At 40.4% G+C, this 22248-nt stretch overlaps 1 protein-coding gene across 1 annotated transcript; it reads right to left on the bottom strand.

The window, feature by feature from the left end:
• Positions 1-1084: 1084 nt before the first annotated feature.
• Positions 1085-13737, bottom strand: slc38a2 (solute carrier family 38 member 2). Its single transcript, XM_075472183.1, has 16 exons — positions 13397-13737; positions 12096-12237; positions 11907-11988; positions 11704-11819; positions 9794-9867; positions 9603-9695; positions 9186-9261; positions 7767-7849; positions 7546-7604; positions 7059-7229; positions 6889-6968; positions 6672-6772; positions 3718-3842; positions 3483-3627; positions 3290-3387; positions 1085-3022 (listed from the first exon to the last, which is right to left on the bottom strand). Exons 2-16 carry the CDS (start codon positions 12227-12229, stop codon positions 2936-2938), a joined length of 1524 nt encoding a protein of 507 aa, XP_075328298.1. The 5' UTR covers positions 12230-12237; positions 13397-13737; the 3' UTR covers positions 1085-2935.
• Positions 13738-22248: the final 8511 nt, after the last annotated feature.

The following is a 22248-nucleotide window of genomic DNA, read 5'->3' as shown; positions in this document are numbered from 1 at the left end:
CATTATCGTAACATATCTGTGCTGTAAACCTGGTCCTCCGGGTCAGCTAACCAGGGTGGTGGTAGGTTTAAAACCAAGTCTTCTGAGACATTCTGGCAATATGTTTAGCAGAAAATGAACAATCCAGAGCTGTGAAGTTCCCACCCATTGACCACCAGGGGGCAGTGCTGTCAGAAGATTTCGCCTCCGTATTCTGTAACCTGGGGAATAAGTTACATAATTTCTTCTCTCTTTGTTTTAAAGGCACAAATAAGAAACTTAAAAGTTTGCATCCTCATAAACTACAGTCACACTCTCACAAGACCAAGTGTCATGCAGATTTAAGAAAACACCAAGACCGCGCTGAAGTTAAACTTCTTTTGAATCGCGTATTGATCACAGGACGAGGGATGCTGTGTTGTGCTCAGAAGAAAGATTAAGTATTTGTGGTCATTTAAATTAACAGTTTGGTGTTGTTTAAAACGATATTGAGTAAAATAATATACTTCTGACTTAACTAAATTATGATTCACAATACTTGAGATTTCTTTTGTACTCAAGCCTTTTCTCTTGAAAATACTTGATATTGTAAACGAAGAACAAAGAAGGAAGGGTGTGTTATTCTAAATCTGAATTTTTAAAAACTTAATGGAAAAGTTAAGATAAGTTCTCTACAGGGGCAGGTGTAGCTCCTGGTGTAGCACCCACCAATTGGAAGGTTGATGGTTAAACTCTGGCTTCCCCACATGTCAAAGTGTCCTTAGGCAAGACCCTGAACCCCACGTTGCCTACTGATGAATCCATCGGTGTATAAATTATGTGAATGGGATGGGTAATGAATGGGTAGGAAGCATGTAGTTATGCACAGACTAAGACGTGTGTCGTGTTAGAAGCGCTTTGAGTGGTCAGCTAGAAAAAAAGTCCATTTCAAGGCGCAGGGAAATCAATTGAGGTTGAATTTAATATATTGTGCTCTGCTCTGACTCTTTGGTTTTACTTGTGTCTCACTTGTCCATCATTGAGACTTCAGCAGTGACGCCTCATAATCAACATTTTAAAAAGAGGAAAGATACCACCAAACACAAAAAAACACCCGCAGTCCAAGTTCTACGTTATCTTTGATTTTATTTAGACATTAATTACAGGATTTACATAGTGTTTCATTGAAACAAGAGTCTAACACTGGCGGGCAAAGCCCTGTTTGCTCCTGAGGTCAAGAGATGGTTGATGTAATCTCCAACTGAGATGTGTGAAAAGAACAATTCGCTGATCCGTTTGTATTTAGGGGCCAAAAAGAAAGAATGCTGCAGTATGAGCGGTTTTAACTCGTTAAAGTTTTTTTTTATATTGAGTCAATATATAACTGGATCGTTCAGACAGTCTTAAAGGAGATAAACAGCTGAAGCTCTGATGTATTCAGAGCAAGCTCTGCATCCCAAATCTACCGTCCTGGGCTTTATTTGTTTTACAGCTCCAATGCACTTTTGTTTAAAAAGTTCAAATAAAAAAAAAATAATAATAAAAAAAAAAATCCAACAAAAACATAGCATATTTACAGTTAAACACAATAGATACATATATATATATATATACACACATAGATATATACATACAACATTATATAAATATAGTAAAATAGATTAAATTACACTGATTTAACGGTCTTCCATAAATAGATGTTTGACAAAAACAGTGTGGTGATGGGATAGTGTTGGAAGCACAGTGCACCATCTGAAGACAGGCTCTCGACTCAGCAGGAAACAAGTCCACGCTGAGCATGTGTGTTCTTCACTGTGAAACATTTTGAAAGCACAAAACTGTGCGACCACACATTAAAAGACTCGGTTTTCAGTTTCTTTCATTTGGTTGTTGGTGCTAAAGAACTCGCCAGACTCCTTAGTTTGTTTGGGGTGGGGGGTTCTCTATTGTTTTTGCAAGTGTAACAGGTATATTACAACCACTGCACGTGGTCAAATTCAAAGTATTCTCCCATAAAGAAAAAAATTCTGTTTTCCCTCACCTCTGAGTAGGGAGGTGGGATCAGGAGGCTTGCTAGCCTCCTCAAAGCAGTAGTGTCATTGCTGCTCAAGCTGTGCCAACAAGATCTTCAGCAAGCTATAAAGAGTAAATACAGCTTCAGATGAGTCCTCGTGTGAGATACTCAGCAGCTCCCAGTGTTTGGTTCTGAAAAAGCAGGTTCTGTTGATTGATATATAAGCTGACATTACAAGCAAAGGTCAAAGCCTCATGAGAAATACTGGATAGGTGCCATTTTAGGCCTCGCCTGTTAAAACTGGCAAGTGTGCTGAACCGTAAGTGCTTTTCAATATACAAAGATGCTTTACAAATACATTTTTTGGCAAAGTAAAAAAACTAAACAAGAAGAAAGAAGGAAAAAAAAGAGGTAATATTAAAAATTGATGTTAGATGGAAAGTAATGAGGAGGATTAACTTTCAAGTGATGTCGCTTCTTGTCAGTCTTTGGGAGATTCACGTGCGTCTCAGCGGTATCTGCTGTCGCTGAGCTCAGAGGTCACAGCTACGCTCTTGAACACTGTACCTGAGCGTAAGCTGTATATTGAACGCAAGGACTATGTCCTCTCTGGTATGAGGCACGCTCACGTGTTTGTTTTCGGCTGTACCCTAACTATTCAAAGAGTAAAAAGGAAAAGATAAAAGTCAGGAATAAAAAGGAAAGACAACAATAAAAAAAGTTATGATAAAAAGCATAAAAAGTAAAACACCCTCTTTGTGGTCTAGAACAGCATCATGTACAAAGTTCAGTTACATTCTCTTGGAATGACATGGTCTGCTGCTCAGAAAGTCTAAGCTGAGCATCAAGTGAGTTTTGTTTTTTTTGTTGTTGTTTACAATAGGTTTTGATCTTGGTTTGCGTGGGTGCTGCAGTCCAGCATCAAGAGCTTTCCCTCGCCTCCACGTTTTAATGTCCTTTATCTTATAAAGCATTGTGGATCCAGTCCATGATGATGAGACTCATGCTGCCAGTCATGACCAGTATTCCACACACCAGGAAAGCACAAGCCTGTTGAGGAAAACAATAAAACAGTTGAAATGTTGAACCGGAGCAACATAAATTACAAGCTTGACATTTTGGGAAGTACTTTTATTTGCTTTTATGACTATATCTATTCAAGCTGAATTTCTGACTTTTGTTTAGTATGAAGTTGTGGCTCATTAGCTTAGCCTAGCATAAGAAATAACTAAGCTAATACTAAAAGCTAATGAGCTATGGCTGCAGCTACATGTTTATCATAAAGGCCTGGAATCAAGCACGTAAATAACTCCTTACCCCAATCTTTTGCACAGACTTCATAGGTTCTTTCTTGACCAGCTTGATGTAGAAAGCCGAAGGCAGGATGAATATGAGCATAGCAGCAGCAGAGGCACCTGAGAGAGGGGGAAAAAACTTTTCTTAATGAAAAATGTTCTAAACTTTTATCTTATCAAGACATCTTAGCACATTAGCACATGTAGATGCTAACCAATAAAGCCAAAGATATCCCTGATGGTGGGGACAAAGATGACCAGGGTGTTAGTGCTAGCCAGCAGGACCACAGTGATGATGGTGTGACGGACCCAGCTAAAGTCCCTTGTGGGGCACAGGAGGTGGTTGATGGAGGTACGAATCTAAACAGGAAAAAGACAAAGGTCATCTTATAGGACATGTAATTTGCACTGACTGATTTTCTTAATGACTGCATTGTATTTGTAACTTACAGGAAAGAGCACCACAGGGACAGTGAGGGTGACGGCCGTCAGCACAGCCAGACGAACGATCAGCAGGAGCACATCATGCTTGTAGTACTTGGAGTAGGTGTGCAGCAGCTCAGGCTCCACATGTACTGTAGAAAGACAGCAGAGACCATCAACTTGAGCAACAAATAACAGCCTCAGGCTCAAGTGCTGTTAACAAAAAACAACAACCCTGCATTGTTATCTCTTTCCCAACTGTTAGCCAATGATAGTAACTACCCTCATCATTATACCAGCATTTTCATGTCTCTGAACATTATAAATCAGGAACCAGTAGATTATTTTCCTAACTGGAGATAAAGCTAAGCTACAAATCAAACATAGGAGTATGAAATGAGATAAAATATCTCCCTTTGTATAGAGCCAACAATCCAGCCATGTTGCTAACAAGGGGGTCAGCTCTATGTTCCCACGGCCCATTGGTCCCACGGCCCATTGGTCCCACAGCCCATTGGTCCCACATTGCTAAGAATTTTTTGTTTTTTCAAAATTAGGCCCAATGGTCCCACAGCCAATTGGTCCCACATCGCTAAGACTTTTTTATTCATTTTTAGGCCCATTGGTCCCACATCATAAAGACTTTTAACATTGTTTTCTAGGCCCATTGGTCTAAAATTTAGAATTTTAATGAAAGTTTTCACTAATCTTTATTGTCACTTAGCACAGTGAGGGAGGCCCATACAGAATTTTTATGTGGGGTCTGCATGGGAATGTTCCTCAACTACATGAGGAACACATATATCCAATAAATAAATTTTATTTTATGGCAGCTTACCACCGGGTCATGAATGACACTGGTCAAGTGCGCCACCCCGGACTGTGATGATATTTTATAGGCCACTTTTTATTGTGTAAAGCCAATTTAACCATGAAATACATATTATTATTGTCATTATTAGTAGTAGCAGTAGTATTAGTAGTACCAATGCAGTTGTATGTGTTTTTCTACTTTTGGAAATGAAGCTAAAAAAACAGCTGAGGAAATAATAAAAAAAAAACAAATAAAAAAAAGGTTAGCATGTGCAGGCCAAATGTCTTTACACCTTTTTCGCTATTAGTTTACTCAGAAATGTGAGAACATGGAGTTGTGGGACATAGGGCCTAAGCTGTGGGACCATTGGGCTGTGGGACCAGTGGGCTGTGGGACCAATGGGCCTAAAAAATAAAAAAAAGTCTTAGTGACGTGGGACCATTGGGCTGTGGGACCAGTGGGCTGTGGGACCAATGGGCCCTGGGAACATAGACACGCTCCCCTAACAAGCTAATAAACGCATAAAATTTGTTTTAAACCAATAGCTTTTTTAAAGAGAGGTAAAACATGCAAGTTTTAGTTTTTAGCCTTTCCTTTACTTCAGCTACATATTAGTGCTAATTATCAAAAGTTACTATGCTAAAAACTAAAACAATTTTCAGCTTTTGTGCATGTTAGCTTGCAAAAGATATCACTTTGATAAAAACACTGTTTTGGTGACTGTAGGTAGGGGAGCGTGTCTATGTTCCCACGGCCCATTGGTCCCACGGCCCATTGGTCCCACGGCCCACTGGTCCCACAGCCCAATGGTCCCACAGCCCAATGGTCCCATGTCACTAAGACTTTTTTTTTTATTTTTTAGGCCCATTGGTCCCACAGCCCACTGGTCCCACAGCCCACTGGTCCCACAGCCCAATGGTCCCACAGCTTAGGCCCTATGTCCCACAACTCCATGTTCTCACATTTCTGAGTAAAATAATAGCGAAAAAGGTGTAAAGACATTTGGCCTGCACATGCTAACCTTTTTTTTATTTGTTTTTTTTATTATTTCCTGTTTTTTTAGCTTCATTTCCAAAAGTAGAAAAACACATACAACTGCACTGGTACTACTAATACTACTGCTACTACTAATAATAACAATAATAATATGTATTTCATGGTTAAATTGGCTTTACACAATAAAAAGTGGCCTATAAAATATCATCACAGTCCGGGGTGGCGCACTTGACCAGTGTCATTCATGACCCGGTGGTAAGCTGCCATAAAATAAAATTTATTTATTGGATATATGTGTTCCTCATGTAGTTGAGGAACATTCCCATGCAGACCCCACATAAAAATTCTGTATGGGCCTCCCTCACTGTGCTAAGTGACAATAAAGATTAGTGAAAACTTTCATTAAAATTCTAAATTTTAGACCAATGGGCCTAGAAAACAATGTTAAAAGTCTTTATGATGTGGGACCAATGGGCTGTGGGACCAATGGGCCTAAAAATTAATAAAAAAAAGTCTTAGTGATGTGGGACCAATGGGCTGTGGGACCAATTGGCTGTGGGACCATTGGGCCTAATTTTGAAAAAACAAAAAATTCTTAGCAATGTGGGACCAATGGGCCGTGGGAACATAGAGCTGACCCCGTAGGTAGAGCAGAAAGGCCGCTGCACCTTCATATATTATGAATAGGAAGCATACTTTTGCAAAAAGAAGAGTTCAATGACATATCACTTTGATCATTATGATTTTTTTTTCCACTTTAAGTGTATTGACCTTTCCCTCCTTCCCCTCCTTCGCCTAAAAGGTAAAAGTTGGTAAGATTTCACAATGCTGACTCCATTACTCTGTCAAGCTGTTACATAACATGTGTAACGTTCCAGGAACACCTCTGTGCTGACTGGCAAAAACAGTGACAAACAGGAACAGGTTGGCACAGCAGTCAGCTGCATCAGGTGTTTTTTTCACAGTCTTACATAAGAGGCCTTGAATAATCCAAATTTTAAGATATATTTTCTCATTTGTGTGTGTTGATAACATTTTGCCAGATTATAGAATCTGCTACATGCAAAAATTGCTAACTATCTATAGCTAAACACTCAGTATTAGTATAAGTATTATAAATATTTATGCTTATCTATGCATGTCTATAGATTTTTCCTTGTCAGAGACTCACTGTTGAAGGTGAGGTATCCAAAGAGGGCAGCCAGCAGGTACATGATGAACATGGCCAAGAAGGACAAGTTGGCAACACCCTGCATCTTTTTCCGGGAACGGCTGTTTGGGAGACAGGGAAGAGGATGTTTAATTAAACACCTGCCAGAAATGTGAAGACATTAAAAAGAAGGTGTATTTTGTAGGCCAGAGAAATGTCAAAAGCAGGGCGCACTTACTCTTTGAGCTCTTCGTACATCGGCAGAATGGCGGGGTGGCACACAAAGGCGAAGGTCAGGATGGGTAAAGCGTAGACGGTCTGGTGAAAAATGAACCATCCAAACATTACAAGTGTTTCAACATAGTTTATTTCAGTTCTCTATTTGTTTTGAGTCTTAAATGGCTTTACCTCTGAGTTGTAGACAAAGTATTTTGGTCTGCAGGTGTCCTCGTTGTAGTCCATTGCAGTGGAGTTGCTGTTTGCGTTGCTGTATGAGGTGCTGTTCAGCAATTTTATAGTTTCATTCACAGCGTCCATAACAGGCAGAGGACATGAAAGCTGGAACTTTTTAATGATCACCTGGAAGACCAGAATATAAAACTTTTTAGTTGGAAGACAGCATAATTACAAATAAATAAAAAGTATACATTGTGACTTTGAGGACCTGCACTGACATATTTGATTGAAACTTGCCAGTAGTCATTTGAATATGTTGTTGTAGAAACCACACTTGATTCACAAAAATTCCACTGAAACCAGGTTGTTTTGCTTTCCTCCAGTATGCTATCTGTCACTATCTTGTTGTCCCCAACATTGCTATTTTGTGTAAGAGGGAAGGCTAAAGTAAACTGACCCCCCTGACAAAGACAAGGACACAAGGTGGGGTAATACTCACCACAATCAAAAAGAACACCATGCAGAGCAAGGACAGACCACTGGTATAACCAAGATAACCTGAGGGGACAAGCAAAACACAAACATGAGCTACGAGTCCTTTCATTTCAAAGCCATTTTCAAGACTTACTTTCACTTTAATTTAATCTGAATTGTAAACATTTAAGGTTTCTTTATTACGTCTTAAATGCACTGATATTACAACAAAAACGCTCTCCTTACCCAGGTTTCTGAGCAGTGAAAGGGGCAAGATAATGATAAACGACACCAGCAGCACCAGGTAGTCTCCGTTGGTGTACCATTCGCTGAAACACAAAAACAACATGTTAGTATTACTGCTTAATGTAGGTAATTTGGTGAAGATGCTCAAGTCTAATGTACTTTTATTAAAGAGGCTCTTCACTGATTTTAGTGTATTCATGTAAAAAAGTGACATGCATTTGTTAAGGTTTTGAAAGTATAGTCATCTTTATCTCAGGCAACCTAATGTAACAGCAACAGGAGTAGGTCTAAACTAACTATCTCTGATATCGATGGATCTACTTTTCTGTCAGAATCTCCTTTTAGATCCTCTGCAGCTTCAAGCCTGATCAAGCCTCTCAGCTGCTGCACTGACATCTCATCAGGCAGGAGCTTCACAAACAGCTGACACACACACTGACCTGCGCAGGATGACTGCATTGCTCACAGAAATAGATGTAACAAAGCAGCATAGAAGCACAGAGCCGAACCACATCAATTTTTTAAAGTTGAAGCGAGGTCGCAGTGAGCTCATCATGCGCCCTGTCTCGATGCGGCACCAGCCTCGGCTTCTAAAAGGGCTCTTTGATGGGCCACTCAGCTCAGACGAGCTGAGTACTGGCATTCTTTCAGAAAACACCCAGACACAACCTCCATCCCTCCCCTGCTCCCATAGAAAGACAAAGGCGCTGCTTCACCTTCTCCAGCACCCAGTACTTGAAAAACAACTGGCGGCCATTTTGCTTGATGTGCCACTTCACCTCAAGTGCTTCTGCCAGGCGCTCCTGTTCTATTTTGCATCTCATTCCAGGAATCCATTTTATGTTCAAACACACAGCTCTCCAAGTCTTTTCACCAACTTTTCAATTTATTTTAAGATCTACCTAACCAATGAAAACATCCATTTTGGGATGTGAAAAGAACCGCCGAATGACATCTGGTTCATAGCTATGGCTCCTTATTAGATGGTCAGATATGAATCCCCACCAAAATCAAATCAGTTTTTCCTTGGCTGGAGGCCGGTTCTTGGAAAATTCTTGTTTTCAGGCTTCATTGAGGGTTCAGAATAATTTGTCCACTTTAATTTTTATATAAGAAAAAATTAGTCTTAAATTTGAATTGAATTTCATGTTTACATGCTTGTTTTCTGCCATCTAAAATAAAACCGATGAGACATGAAAAGTGAAAAAACAACTGGAACTGACTGCTTTATAGACTTTTCATTGGGATGCTGAACTTTAACGTGATGCATTTAGGTTCCTGACCACTAGTAGTACTATAGAGCAGTGTTAATAGAGAGTGGCCCAGTTTTGTTTATTAACAGTAAAACCTCACATGGTGCCTTTAATTACAGTCAAATCAGCATCTTTTTTTCCAGATCTACAATATTTAGCCACTCACCCATTATGGGTTCCCGTGAAAGCCTGAATGACAATGGGAAGCTCGTATTTGACAATGTAGAGGTAGCTTGACATGGCTGTTAAGAGGAAAACAAGAGCAGTTAGAACATCTAACAGAAAAATAAACAAAGTCATGCTTTTGTGGGTTGCTCAACTACAAATTTTGTGATGCGTAATATTTGGTGAGAGGCCAAGATGTTCCAAAAAAGGTTTTACTGGAAGCTACTCCAAAAACACAGACTGGTTTCTATCAGCCAAGTTTAGTCTTTTTTCCTCCCAGTGCTCTCAGTTTATACACAGGGGAACAGTGTTTTGGCTTCTCAAATAAGCAAATGATGGATAAATATAGAGTAGTTCAAACATAGTTACATAACCACCATAAGAACACGCTGCTGCTGTTAAAATGCCAGTCTCTCACCTCCGATGTTCTGCATGGTGATGGAGCAGGAGGCTGCGAGTTTGCCTGGTATCCCAAAGGCTTTGTAACCCAGCTGCTCATAAACCAGTGCACCTTGAAGAGGAAAAAAAACCCTCAATGAGTAACAGATTTGGCTTTTAAAGGTGACAACAATCAGCGGCTGGCAAGATTCGATGCCTGACTCTGCATACCTCCTTCATTGGCTGTCTTTAGCAGCAAGTGGACAGAATACAAGGAGAAGATGGCAACCGCCACGAGGAGAATCCTGCAAACAGATGAGAAGGATCTTTAGATGCTGACTCACAATTGTTATGGAATTACAAGGAAAAAAAACAAGCGGCAACGACAAACTAACTCTGAAGTGCTGAACATGGGACTTAAAAGGCCAACTGAATGACAAATGTACTTTCCAGTCTGAAAAAAACATATTGACATTTAGCTCATGTCAAAGTCAGGTATTCTTATGCAACGACTGCTGAGGATACCCTCCATCTTTTCACGTTTGTAATGACTCGAATCTCATAAAAGAATTTGCCGGTAGGGTTGGATGATTGAACCACTTTCTGCTTGTTTTAGGATTTCAACATGACACTGCAAGTCTCTTCCAAAAGTCAGCAGTTCAGATGGTTTCCTTTGTGACCAAAGAGTCGACATATATTTTGAGCTGACGATGAAATTCATCGAAAGTAGCCAAGATTTTCTCCAATTCATGTCAGCCCAATTAGCAAAGGCATTGTTGTCAGCAACAGACTATTGGTCCTTTGACTCACAAGCAGCATCAGCAGGGTTGCAAAGGACGAAAGGTTTCCCTAATGGGGATCCTCTTAACGCCCCCGGGATTCTGCAGAGGCAGCACTGTACGTTCAGCGGTATAAATAGTCTGGGTGAAAATTAATCTGTCTGCCATTTGGGACTCATCATGCAAGGAGGCATTATTTCCTCTCTGCATGTAACTGTCCAACAGCTTCTGTGGCCACTCCCTCTGCCTGCCGGCCTGTTTTCCTCTGACACCTTTAATCTTTTTTAATATCTTATATGACCTTTCATAAGAGTAGGCAATTTAAATCAAGAGATTAGGGATAACTGTTCATTCTGAATAGCACAAGAAATAGCCTTCCTAGCTATCTTTCAATACCAAGCGATAAAGAACAGCGAGGAATACGCCAGTTGTGAAGTAACTATTAGCTTTCTATAATCCCCAACGTTCAGATTGTTCAGACACTGACTGATAAAAAATAATCTCTCTTCTCATTTCCTGATCTCCTACATGCGTATGCTGTCCCTCCAATTACGTAACTCCGTAGCAGTGGGATTAGCTTGGCTAAGCTGCGGCCACTCTGTCTTAGTGAAGTGACCTACAACTGCCATTTAGTTGCACCCAGAGTAACCTAAAGCTCACTATGAGAAGTTCTACTTTACTCAGTGAATCACAGTATTTATTTTATTCTTACTGGTATTTCCTCAACTGGTTCTTGTCCTGAAAACTTTGGTTTGTGTCGAAGCTCATAAGACTGGGGTTCAGTCCTATCAAATGCTGTCGGGGTAGTTTTAAAACCTGTCAACTCTAAAGCTCCTGTCTTGAAAAGTCAGCTAAAGGATGAAGAATGAGGAAATCCAGGACTCAGCTGATATATAATGGCATCAAGTTGCTCACAAGAGCTGCAAAATTATGAGAAAATATTCAGAGAATTTGATGCATTGAATAGCCGGTAGGGGGCACTATTGGAAAAAAACTCCAAATGTTCTCACTGAAATTTACCTTTTTCCTCACGCTTTTATCTACACCAAACATGATAGCAAGTAGTGCAGCTGTGTAAAATCTGGACAATCGTAAACTTTTGACCCGGTGTAATCAGCCTCTACCTCAGGGTCAAACAACTACTGAATCAACACACTCATCTACACACATACACAGCAAGCGGGAAAAATCCATCCTGCACAGCTTCAGTACATCTGGACCTAAGACCTTGATGCACCAGACAAAACCACACCTGTCTGTGCTCGCCTCAGCTGAATCGGGGGTTACGATAGAGCGGCATTAAACATGAGGACACCTAATCAGTGCCGAATGTTCCAAATGCTGGAGCAGATCAGTGCTTACACAAACAGGGCGATGCCTGTATTGGCCATGGCGTAGGACAGACCCAAGATGCCACTGCCCATGATAGCGTTGCCCAGGTTGAAGACGGACATACCAAAGGAAGCAGTGCCCTGGTGCTGTGGAGGAAATGCAATAAAATCAGTCAGGCAGAGCTGGAGAAAAAACAAAAATAACGACGAATAAAAGTTAAAAGGAGTTCTTACATATTCAGTCTCATACTTCTTCTTTCCGGGCTTATGATCAGGGAGGAAGTTTTGACTCTCTGCGTCTAAATCAGGGTATTGTCTTTTTTTGTTTGTTTGAAAAAAAGAAAAGATGAGATCAGGTGTGAGGAACTTTGGTGTTTAGAGAGGCATCTGAATATTGTGAATATGGTTTAAAATGAGCCTCACCCATATTGTGGGACCTTCTTTGCAAAGTCTGTGTAAGGGTAATCATTGCTGTTGGTGCTGCTGGCGTCGTCCTCTTGGGGGGCACTTAAAAATTTCATCTCAGTCTTAGCGGTGGGCTGTTTCTCAGAGGGCATCTTGGAGGCTGAAACAAAGAGCAAATTTACAAGTAAGAATCGCTATTTCTACATTTCGTTCTCCTGCGTCATGTGCATCCCGCCCCAGCCTCTTTCATTTTAACTGCACGCGATCACGCTCTCTTCAGAATAATAAATATTTTAAAAAGCCATCTTCTCAGAGAATCTCAGACCACGTGACTCCGTTTCAGTGAAAGGAGGGGAGGGAAGAGGAGAGGAGGGGAGGGGAGGGAGGGAGGGAGGGGGGGGGGGGGTGACGCACCGGCAGTCAGTGGAAAAATACCAGACACCGGCATCCGCGTTCAGCCGACATCACCACAGTCATTGTTGATGCTGAATTACAAAAAAACCGCAGTGCGCGCGGCTGCCTGACACATTTCCCTCCGAAAAGATTTAAAATGCCAACATTTCAAAAAAGGTGTCCGGAGATTTTTTTTCCCCCCATTTTACACGAAACATCCCTTAAACTAGCACACATTGACTATTTAGGCAAATGTACAGCTCCCAGAAATGATTAAACTGTCTAATGTACAAAACCCGTCTTTTTTCATATCGTTAAATACACTTTCACCCCAACACTGGCAAAAAAAAAAAAAAAAAGAGCAACCCCGGATCCGTGTAATTACATCAGCCACATCACCGGCTCCAGCAGCAACAAAGGCACGTGCTGTCCCTTTATGGGCATGGCTGTGCATTATCTGCAGGGGCTCGCGCTCTGACTCATGCCCTGGCTATGTTCAAACTACACACTGTCTTGACACTTTTAATTAAGATTGTGTGTGTTTCAGCAATGCACCATCACTGTTACACAGCCTCATTATTTATTTATCGACACCAAGGCTGACCTCGTCAACAAATAACACCACTTATCGGCAAAAAAAAATGACATTTTCGGCGCTTTGGACAGAGATTCACACAAAACAGGGCTGGATTTTTTTTTAAACGGAATAATTCAGCCTAAAAAAGCGAGAACATCATCTATTCACGATTAAACTCGATTCAAATGAGATAATACACTGATAATATTAATATGACAATACAAGTTGTAAACTTAAACGTGTCAAATCTGATGAAACGTCGAAAAGCTTCTGGTTATTTGAAAGACTGCCCCTCTTACATCTGGTAATTTTCCAGCCTTCCAGTCAATGAGCAAATGCCGGCACTTACCTTTTGGATGTAGCAGGATGCCTGTAAAATCCTTTCAGAGGAAAAAAAGAAACTACAAGTGTCCGGATGTTTTCTTCACAAAAAGCAGCTGATCCTTAAGAATATCTGGATTATTTATGAATGAATGGCAATCTTTTTTTGTAAACAGACGAATTAAAAGATAGGATCTGAGTAAAAAAAATAAAGAAAAGCTGAAACGGTTAAGGTAGCATTAACAAGATACTCTCACGATTAAAAAAAGCGACGTGAAACCGAAAGAATTTCAGTTTATTTACTAATAAAACCAAATTCCCGGAGATGCGCTGCCCTTGTAAAGAAAATCCTGTTCTGCTGGTGGAGGGGTGGGGGACTCACCCTTTATTGCATCAGTTTGATCCGCAGGGAGGAAGGAGGAGGAGTCCTGCCTTGAGGTGGGGATTTTTTTTTTTACTCACGCTGTGACGTGTTTTGTGTACAAACAGATCAGCCTGACCCAGAGACTCTCCCCTGGAAAACCACAGGCATCCACCAACAGCCTACTTATCACAAAGGGTGCTTTCAGGAAAACCAACTTTAAGTCTTATAAATAGTTTTATAAATCTTCTTAATCTATCCGTCTTCGCATGTCGAGAATAAAGTCCACATGTCGAGAATAAAGTCCACATATAAAGTCCACATGTCGAGAATAAAGTCGAATTTTCGAGAAAAAAGTCAACTCCTCTGGTCCATCATCTAATTACTTTATTTTCAACATTTCGACTTTATTCTCGACAGGCAAAATATAAATATTTTTTCTTATGCCTGGCCCTAATACTCTTCCGTAAGGTAGAGATGTACATGGGAGAATGAACTACAATTATACGACACTTGTATATCCTTAACAACCACTCGAAGCCATTTTCATTTCAAGCCACATTTCCCAAATCTGACACGCACATTTTCAACACTCATCTTGTTCAGGAGTCGGGTTTCCGATCTTGTTTTTTCTTCGCACATAAAACTTGAATAAGTAAAGGTAAGTAGAAATAGTGCAAATTCAAATACTTCTGCTCATTTTCGACAAATGCATGTATGAGGCGGTTTATGTCTGTTTTGGAAGAAGATTTGATGGCTTGAGGGGTTATGGAAACAACTTTATAAATGATTTCTAACCTGCCAAATATTAAAATGATAAAGTAACTAGCTGTTTCTGGGTTAGCAAACAGACACACATGAAAGACCAGTGTCATTCCAGATATGCTATAATATCACAGGTATAATAGAGTAATTCCTGAAGAAGAGCTGTTTTCCATTTTCTTTCCTTTTCATGAAAATATCAGCATAAAAAGCCTGTGAAGTACATACACTGATAGCTTTTTCTACACTGCACCATCATAAGGCTCAAGTTCCATTTTGTTACCAGTTACAGTGGCAATTTGTTTATACTCCTTCAAAAAACTCTAACCTTCCTGCTAAAATGTGAATGCAATTAAAAGCTGAGCAGAGGTTGTGTACCATAATCATGTTTAATAGTGTTACCAGTGAAAAGTCAACACACTGACCTACAGTAAACACAGTTGGGGTCCAAACTCGCCGCCGGCACTGTGTTTAAGTGTACATCATTCATCCTTTTCTCAAATTATTTCATAATAAACAGTAAATGCCACAGTGGTTCAGTAACTTTGTGAATTTACTTGTAGGCACAGGTATAAAGATGGAATTTTTTGAATGACATGGCATTTAAGGATTGGTAGCCTTCGCATACAATGTTTTTTCTTTTTTTAAATTTTTTTTAAAATCTTAGACACACTAGTTTGCTTTGTCTTAGTTGTGTAAATTCATTGCGTTGTATTTGTACTTTTCCTTGAACACTGGTTAGGCTTTGGCATCGAAAGCACAAGTGACAAGATGGGGATACCATGGGGGTGTTTTGGATTCCCCATGGGACTGTTTTGACTTAACAATGTTAAATTTAGACATTATCAGTCATTCCTATTATTAGAATATATCAAGACCGTACCCCTATCAATATGCATACTGTTTTGGTCAGCAACATAATGTTTGAAGACCTGAAGCCCAATATTATGAAATTTAGATTTATTATAAAATTCCTTTAGTTCTTTTGTAAGGTCATGTTTAGCCTTGACATGAGGATAAACTGGGCACTTCTTGGACTGTGGCCCTATCCCTGACTTCATGCCCTACCATACGGGATGTGAAATACCGCTAACTATTGAGGATGTCCTCCTAATGGTCTTTGTGGCAATGTAGTCCACTAATGAGTCAGCCATTTTGTAGTGCTGTCCTAAAATTTGCAGCACAACTTCCATGCTATACTGAGCTACAGAATCATTAAGTGGTACGCTTTTTGTGTAGAAGCTGTACAGCACATTCATCATAGACTGGTCCGTTTTACAGCCAACAGCTATAGAGCGGACCATGCTAGTGCTAATGTTTACAGGTTATTACATTGATTTTCAAACTCGCTCAGGATGCCTGAACACAGTAACTCCACAGACATCTCTTTCTTTCAGGATTATTATTATTTGTGTTGCACATCTTTATCTAAATTATACTTGCTACCTAGCAAGTTAGCAAACTAGTACACACCAAATCTGAGGTGATGGAGCACAAGTTAGCTTTAGTCTCTCCATGACGACCTAAAACTTTATGACTGGAATATGTGCGTACCTTTTAAAAAAAATAAAAAAATCACTATCAAATAGTTATATTTTTTTGTGTTACATATCTTTGTCTAATTTCTAATTGGATAGTTCTACATTTGAATCAGAATAGGAGTACAACTCCCCTATGGAAGTACACTGCAGGGCCACGAGAGTATTTGAAGGTAAAGTAGGCTCAGTGTCCTGAACTTATGTCAGTCCAAATCAGGTTGTGAGAGAAGCTTCAAAGCAGACCTCCCTTTCTGAAGGAGATTACACACAAATACTGTCATGTGACAGCGGTTATCCTGATCCTCATTCACACTGCAGGCTCTTCTGACCGTGTCAGGTGTAGGTGTGTGTGCTCTGTATTATCATCAATGGCAGGGTCACTGAGTACAATACATGCTATTAGCTGCGAGGCACTTAATTGACCGGCCTTTAACACGGTCGATTGATAAAACACTTCTTTTTGATGTAACTACTGCTAACTATTGCTACTTCAGCTAAAACCTAATATCACAGCTGTAGAAACAGCTTTTATAATGAGAACCACAACACTTGTGTTTTTTTTTTTTACTTCTACAACCACAATAATGACCCAGCTGTTACTACACAACCTTGTGCATGACATTGAGGCTAACTATACTGCCAGTTACTGCTCAGACCACTTGTTCTTGTGATACTGCTGTTAATATCCCTGCTTTTACCAATATCATTAATTTCTGCTACATATTCTACGACAACTACTACTGTACCACATGTGCACCTTGTACTACTTATAGAATTACAACAAACTGGAATTTTTTTGCAGTTAAATGAGTGTTAGTGCTGGTATTTGTGACAGTTTTACAACCGAAACTTTAAATAGGGCAAACAATTGTACTGGAGTAGTTTCACTTGGTAGACTACTTGTACACTTGTATTGTAGTATTAGTCAAATAATCAAACAGAACTGTCAATCCCATGGAGTGGACTGGTTCTAAAGTCTGGAATAAAGCATGGTCCAAACAGTGGTCCTGCAACTACTTGTAACTATTTCTACAGCAACAACTGCTTGGACTCGTAAGCTCACAACTACAAGTAGAGTGGTAATGCTGTAATAATTATTCATGATTATAGTTATTCAGGAGGGTGTATGGTCAGCTTTACTCACCTACTGTCATCATAACAGTTGGAGGTGAAATGGCAGAGGCTTTAGATAAAGAGACTTTTATTTGTGAACACATTATGCAACATCAGTGTTTCTTTTGACCCTAAAAATGTTCATGACTGCACATTTCAGCTTTGTAATTTTGTGACGCAGGCTGAAAATTGCACACATTCCATTACTTTTCATTGTGATGAGGCAGATTTTGAACGCACAGGAGATACAAACCCATATTATAAGTAAACTACTTCTATTTTTTTGCATTGAAAAAGAAAATAAATCTAGACACTCAGAATGAAAGTAGAACTCTGTTGATGCTTTTTGCCTACTATCTGAATACTGTTTCAGTCTCTCTCACCCACACATTTGCATTCCAGTGCCTATAGTCAAACACTGTGTGTAGCTTTGAGTGTGTAAGTCTTTGTTTGGGGCTTTAGCCCAAACCTGCACATTTAAGAAGGATCAGTAAACTGGAGCAGGGGGCAAAAGGTGCAACAGGAGAGGCGATGTGGCCCGAATATCGGTGCCCCAAAACTTTCATCCCTACGCAAAAAAAATTAAACAAAACCTAGCCAAAAAAACTAAACAAAACCTAGCTCTACAAGGATCTCTCCCCACAGATACCTTTGTAGAGCAGGTTCTTTAGTAGAAGGGGCAGCCAAACAGGTAGAATAGGGTGTGTTCAGTATGTTAAACAAGGGTAGCTGAATGCAGCTGATTGGCATCAACATTACTCTCCCAGAAAGTGACACTGTCATTGCAGTTCTTTCAATACTCCCATTGTTACACTGTTTCATTTGACAAACTATCACTGCTGCCACGACTCAAACTGCTGCAGCTGCTTTAATAAAGCAGACTTTGTCATGTGGTTTACAAGTACATTGAGAGGCACTTCTGAGTAGTTTAAGAAACAAGGCTTTCACTGTAACATTGTCTGAATCTGAGTGACTGAAACTGTACCGTAGAATAAATGGTTTTCTTCTGTCCACAAGTCTGCAACAATGCCACACAGCGACCTTGCATGTGTGTGCATGTGTGTGGGCTCAAAACAAATCTCAGTAGAATTCGAACACACCTCTGTCGATAACGACATGAAGCAGGGACGTGTGGTGATTTCTTCAGGCATTTGAGTTTGCAGTTGCAGACATCTCTAGACAATAGGTTACCCTTTTCCTTGAAAGAGGAAGTTATACAAAAGTGAGACTTCCTGTCAGATTATCAGTAAAAGAAACTACAGTTTTTTTGCGGGACCGTTCAGTTGACTTTTTTTCAGTAAAAAAAATCAACTGAACTCAAATAAGTGGAAAAAAAGAGTAGGATTAAAAGCACAAAAGTTAGATTAGAACAAAGAGGCCGTGATATTTACATAATTTACATAACTTAATATGTAAATATAACTACTGTAATATTTACATAACTACTGTAAGCAAGTAGTTATCAAGAAGCAGGAGTGCAAAAGAAAACAAATTGACCTTTTTCCCTCAACAGAAGACATATCAGGAAACACACAAATGCGGGTCCAGCACTCGACTCATGTCTGGCGGGGCCGGTGGGCTGTCGGCCCTGATTCCCGGGAAGCCTCTGTTCTATGGCGGCTATACACTCATAACTGCGTTATGAAAAAAAAAATAGCATGCTTGCTATGCAGTTGCTGTGTCGTTCTGTGGTTTTGGGCCATCCGTATTGTGTTGTATGTGCTTGCTGCTGGTGTTGTTGCTGCTTGTGCTTTTTGTTGTTTTGTTTTTATCTCCGTTTGTCTGCTTACAGGTGCTCCTGGGGTCCGTTTCACAAAGCAGGTTCAACAAACTCTGAGTCTATTCCTGAACTCTGAGTTGATCTACTCTGAGATAGAAAACTCTGAGTTTTCGGTTCAAGAAACGCTGATTTGAGGGAGTTTAATCAACTCTGAGTAGGTTTACCTTGAGATTTGCATGTGCGCCACAACTTTAAAAAAAACAGCATCAATGGAGCCCCGATTCGACGAGTCACCATGGCAACAAGGAAGGGGAGGGCTATGTTTTTCACCAACCTCGAATTGGAAATCTTAATGCGCTCATACGGCGAGTTTCAATACGTTTTCAGAAAGTGCAACACCGCTGCAGCTACAAAAGCGTAAGTTTAAATGTAGTCCTTTGCAATCACAATAATATTAAAGTGGAAAACTCTGCTTGAATGGTAACGCATTCATTTATTTCATTTAGGTGCAATCCCGCACACTTGGCAGCAGTTTAAGATGAAATATAAAAACATTGGGCCTCATGCAAGAACATTTTCGTATTTTTATTCTAAATTTCTCTCACTTTTTTCGTATGAAGGTCTCGTACGAACACGCCACATCAGATTCAACAAACGCTCTTAACTTCGGAAAAAGTGTGTAAACGACCTGCGTAAATGATGAATCACACTCGTGCGTATCTAAGTTCACGTGCACGAGGATAGTAGATTTGCATACTCCACGCCCTAAATTATACCATATAAGGCTGTGCTTCCTCGCTCCTGTGCCAGGAAGTGTTGAGTGTTGAGTCATGAGAAAGACATCAAGGCGCAAAAAGAACAACTTTAGGGGCTCTGAGATTGAAGTTCTGCTTTCAGAGATCCAAAAAGAAAAATCTGTCATTTTTAGCATGTCAGCAGTGGAATTACGGGACCTGCTAAAGCGATAGCCTGGGAATTCCCATTATGCTTTGCGCTCAATTTCATTCTCACTGCAAAGTCACCATCTCATCGAGATTGTGGACGCGTCAGCCAGGCTACTAAAGCGAAGAAATGGGAAGCAATTACAAGTGCTGTTAATACTCACCGAATGTCACCGAAATAAAAAAGAAATGGTTTGATATGAAAATGGCTTAAAAAAAAAAACGTCTCGCCATGGGCAGGCGATCGATGACTGCAACTAAAGCTGTGCAATCAGTTGTTGCCTCATCATGATGGCTCTTTGATGGGGTGGTCCATGAGGGGGGTCTTCTGGCACCACACCTTCTGGTCTGCCTGGGCTGGTTCAGGTGGAGACCCTCGTTCATGGCAATATTGCGCCATGAACGAAGTATCGAGACACACCCACCTGGCCTTCAGCTCAGTGCGCTCCACAACAGCACGGGTGCTTTGATGCGTATGTGTCTCGTGCTCCAATTATGATTGGCAGTCCAGCCACTGGATGAAAGTCCCTCTTAATTTGTACTTGTTTGACAGCGGTTTATGGGAATTTGATGTACCATGGGTGATAAACTGATGAGAGTTTTGATGACCAAGGGGAGCGCACGACTCACAGAGGACTGGGACACCCCCGATCTGTCTCCAATCTCCCTCTGAAAGGTTCCAGTGGCCAAAAATCCAAGGGTGGTGAGGACCTGGACGTGTGGTGGAATTGGGTTTGATCGGCGTGTTTCAAGCTTCATATTTGCAGCAGCACAGTCTTTGGGAATCTTAATCGCGATGTCAGTCATTCGTCTGTCTCCACACGGTCTCTTCAAGAGCCTGACGCGCTAAGGCATCCAAAAGTAGCAAGACAGCTGCTGGTTACGCTTCCCATTGACCTTGTTATATACAGATTCTAATTAACCTTCAATAAGTGCACAATTTAAGTCAAACAGAATAATGTCAGCATAATTATGGGGTATAATGTATATTTATTTATGTTTTCTTCAAAGTAATTAAATATACAATCCATTAGTCAAGCAAACGTGATTTGAATAACAGCGGACTATTTTACGAAACTCCTACGACAGGTCTGGATCACTCGTAAATTCTGTTCGTACCTGAAAGAAAACGTAAAATACGAAAAGATTGGTGAATGCGCAAATTCTCTTAAATCACTCGTACAGACGATTTAAGAACAAATCTGTGCTTACGAACGGTTGTTGCATGAGGCCCATTGTTCAAACAGGTGAGACTTCGGCATGGATGTATCTCATTTTGATCATGTTTTGCTCTGTAAAGTAAATATTAAGTGGCTATTTCACTGTGGAGTTGTTTTATCTCCAACATAATGCTGTTTTCACACACATAAATGTCTTCTTATCTATATCATGTTCTGTAAAATAATTAAGCCTATTTACACTAACACAGACTTCTACTGAGCCAACAGAAAGAAGGAAGATGCCCATAAAACGGGTGGTGCCCAGCACCGCCACCTCTAACGGAGGCAGAGGAGCTGGCCCTAAACCAGAATATTGGAAGGCCAGTGGCAGAGGGAATCCCTGGAGGGGGCTCATCCTCTGAGTCCACCTACCAAGACACAAGTGCCTTTATAAAATATAATAGGCCTATAGATATCTTTTTTAAGCCTATTCATACAAATATTTATTTGTCTTTCATGTCTTTTTTTCTTTTGTCCCAACAAAATTCTGATGGTGCCGCTCAAAAAGATAATTGTCTGGAAATGCTAAAACATCTGATAACCATCTCCCGACGAATATTTAATTCTCCGCGCAATAATGCTGCACCTTCATCGGATTGTTGTCAAAAGGACATGCCATGTTCGTGAAAAAAGTCACCTCCTACTGTGCCTAATGGACTTCTAGAAGTAGAAAAACTCACTCTGCTGACTGAATGAATGAGGAAATCAAATGGTGTGTGTGGCTAAAGAGGGCGGAGACAGAGAGAAACTCGAGGTTTCTTGAGTAAAACCTGGTCCCGACCAGGTTAGGTTCAGAGAGTCTGTTACGGTAACTGACCGAGAGATTAAGTTACCTCTCTTTGTGAAACAGGTTAGAGTTACCCCTCTTTCTCGGGTTTGAGTTACCTACCTTTGTGAAACGGAAAACTCAGAGTTTCCCTCATTTCAGGGTTAATAAACTTAGAGTTTTCACTAAACCTGGTTTGTGAAACGGACCTCTGGTGGTTCTCCATCTGGATTCCCCACAGAGGCCGTTGGATGTCTTCTGTTTGGTTTCTGCAGGTGTATCAGCTGGTTGTCTGGTTTATCATTGTTTTCTCCAATCGTTTCTTTCTATTTCTTTCCCATTTCTTTTTCTTTACTCTCCCTCTTTTCCTGTCCCCCTGTCAGGTTCGGCTCTATTACATGTAAAGTATTGTAACAAAAATAAATAAATAAGCAGTACTTGGGAAACAAGGGGAGCTTT

Source organism: Odontesthes bonariensis, chromosome 8, assembly GCF_027942865.1.
Source record: "Odontesthes bonariensis isolate fOdoBon6 chromosome 8, fOdoBon6.hap1, whole genome shotgun sequence".
In the NCBI taxonomy this organism is placed as follows: domain Eukaryota; kingdom Metazoa; phylum Chordata; class Actinopteri; order Atheriniformes; family Atherinopsidae; genus Odontesthes; species Odontesthes bonariensis.
The sequence above is the reverse complement of the archived record's forward strand: the minus strand, read 5'-3'. Positions and strand labels throughout refer to the sequence as shown.

Excerpts from the sequence above, each read along its gene's own strand:
- slc38a2 (XM_075472183.1), bottom strand. The coding sequence starts at position 12,229 with ATGCCCTCTGAGAAACAGCCCACCGCTAAGACTGAGATGAAATTTTTA. Across the intron at positions 11,820-11,906 it reads AGAAGTATGAGACTGAATAT|CACCAGGGCACTGCTTCCTT; the intron begins GTAAGAACTCCT and ends TTTCCTCCACAG. Across the intron at positions 3,843-6,671 it reads TGGATACCTCACCTTCAACA|TACATGTGGAGCCTGAGCTG; the intron begins GTGAGTCTCTGA and ends GTCTTTCTACAG.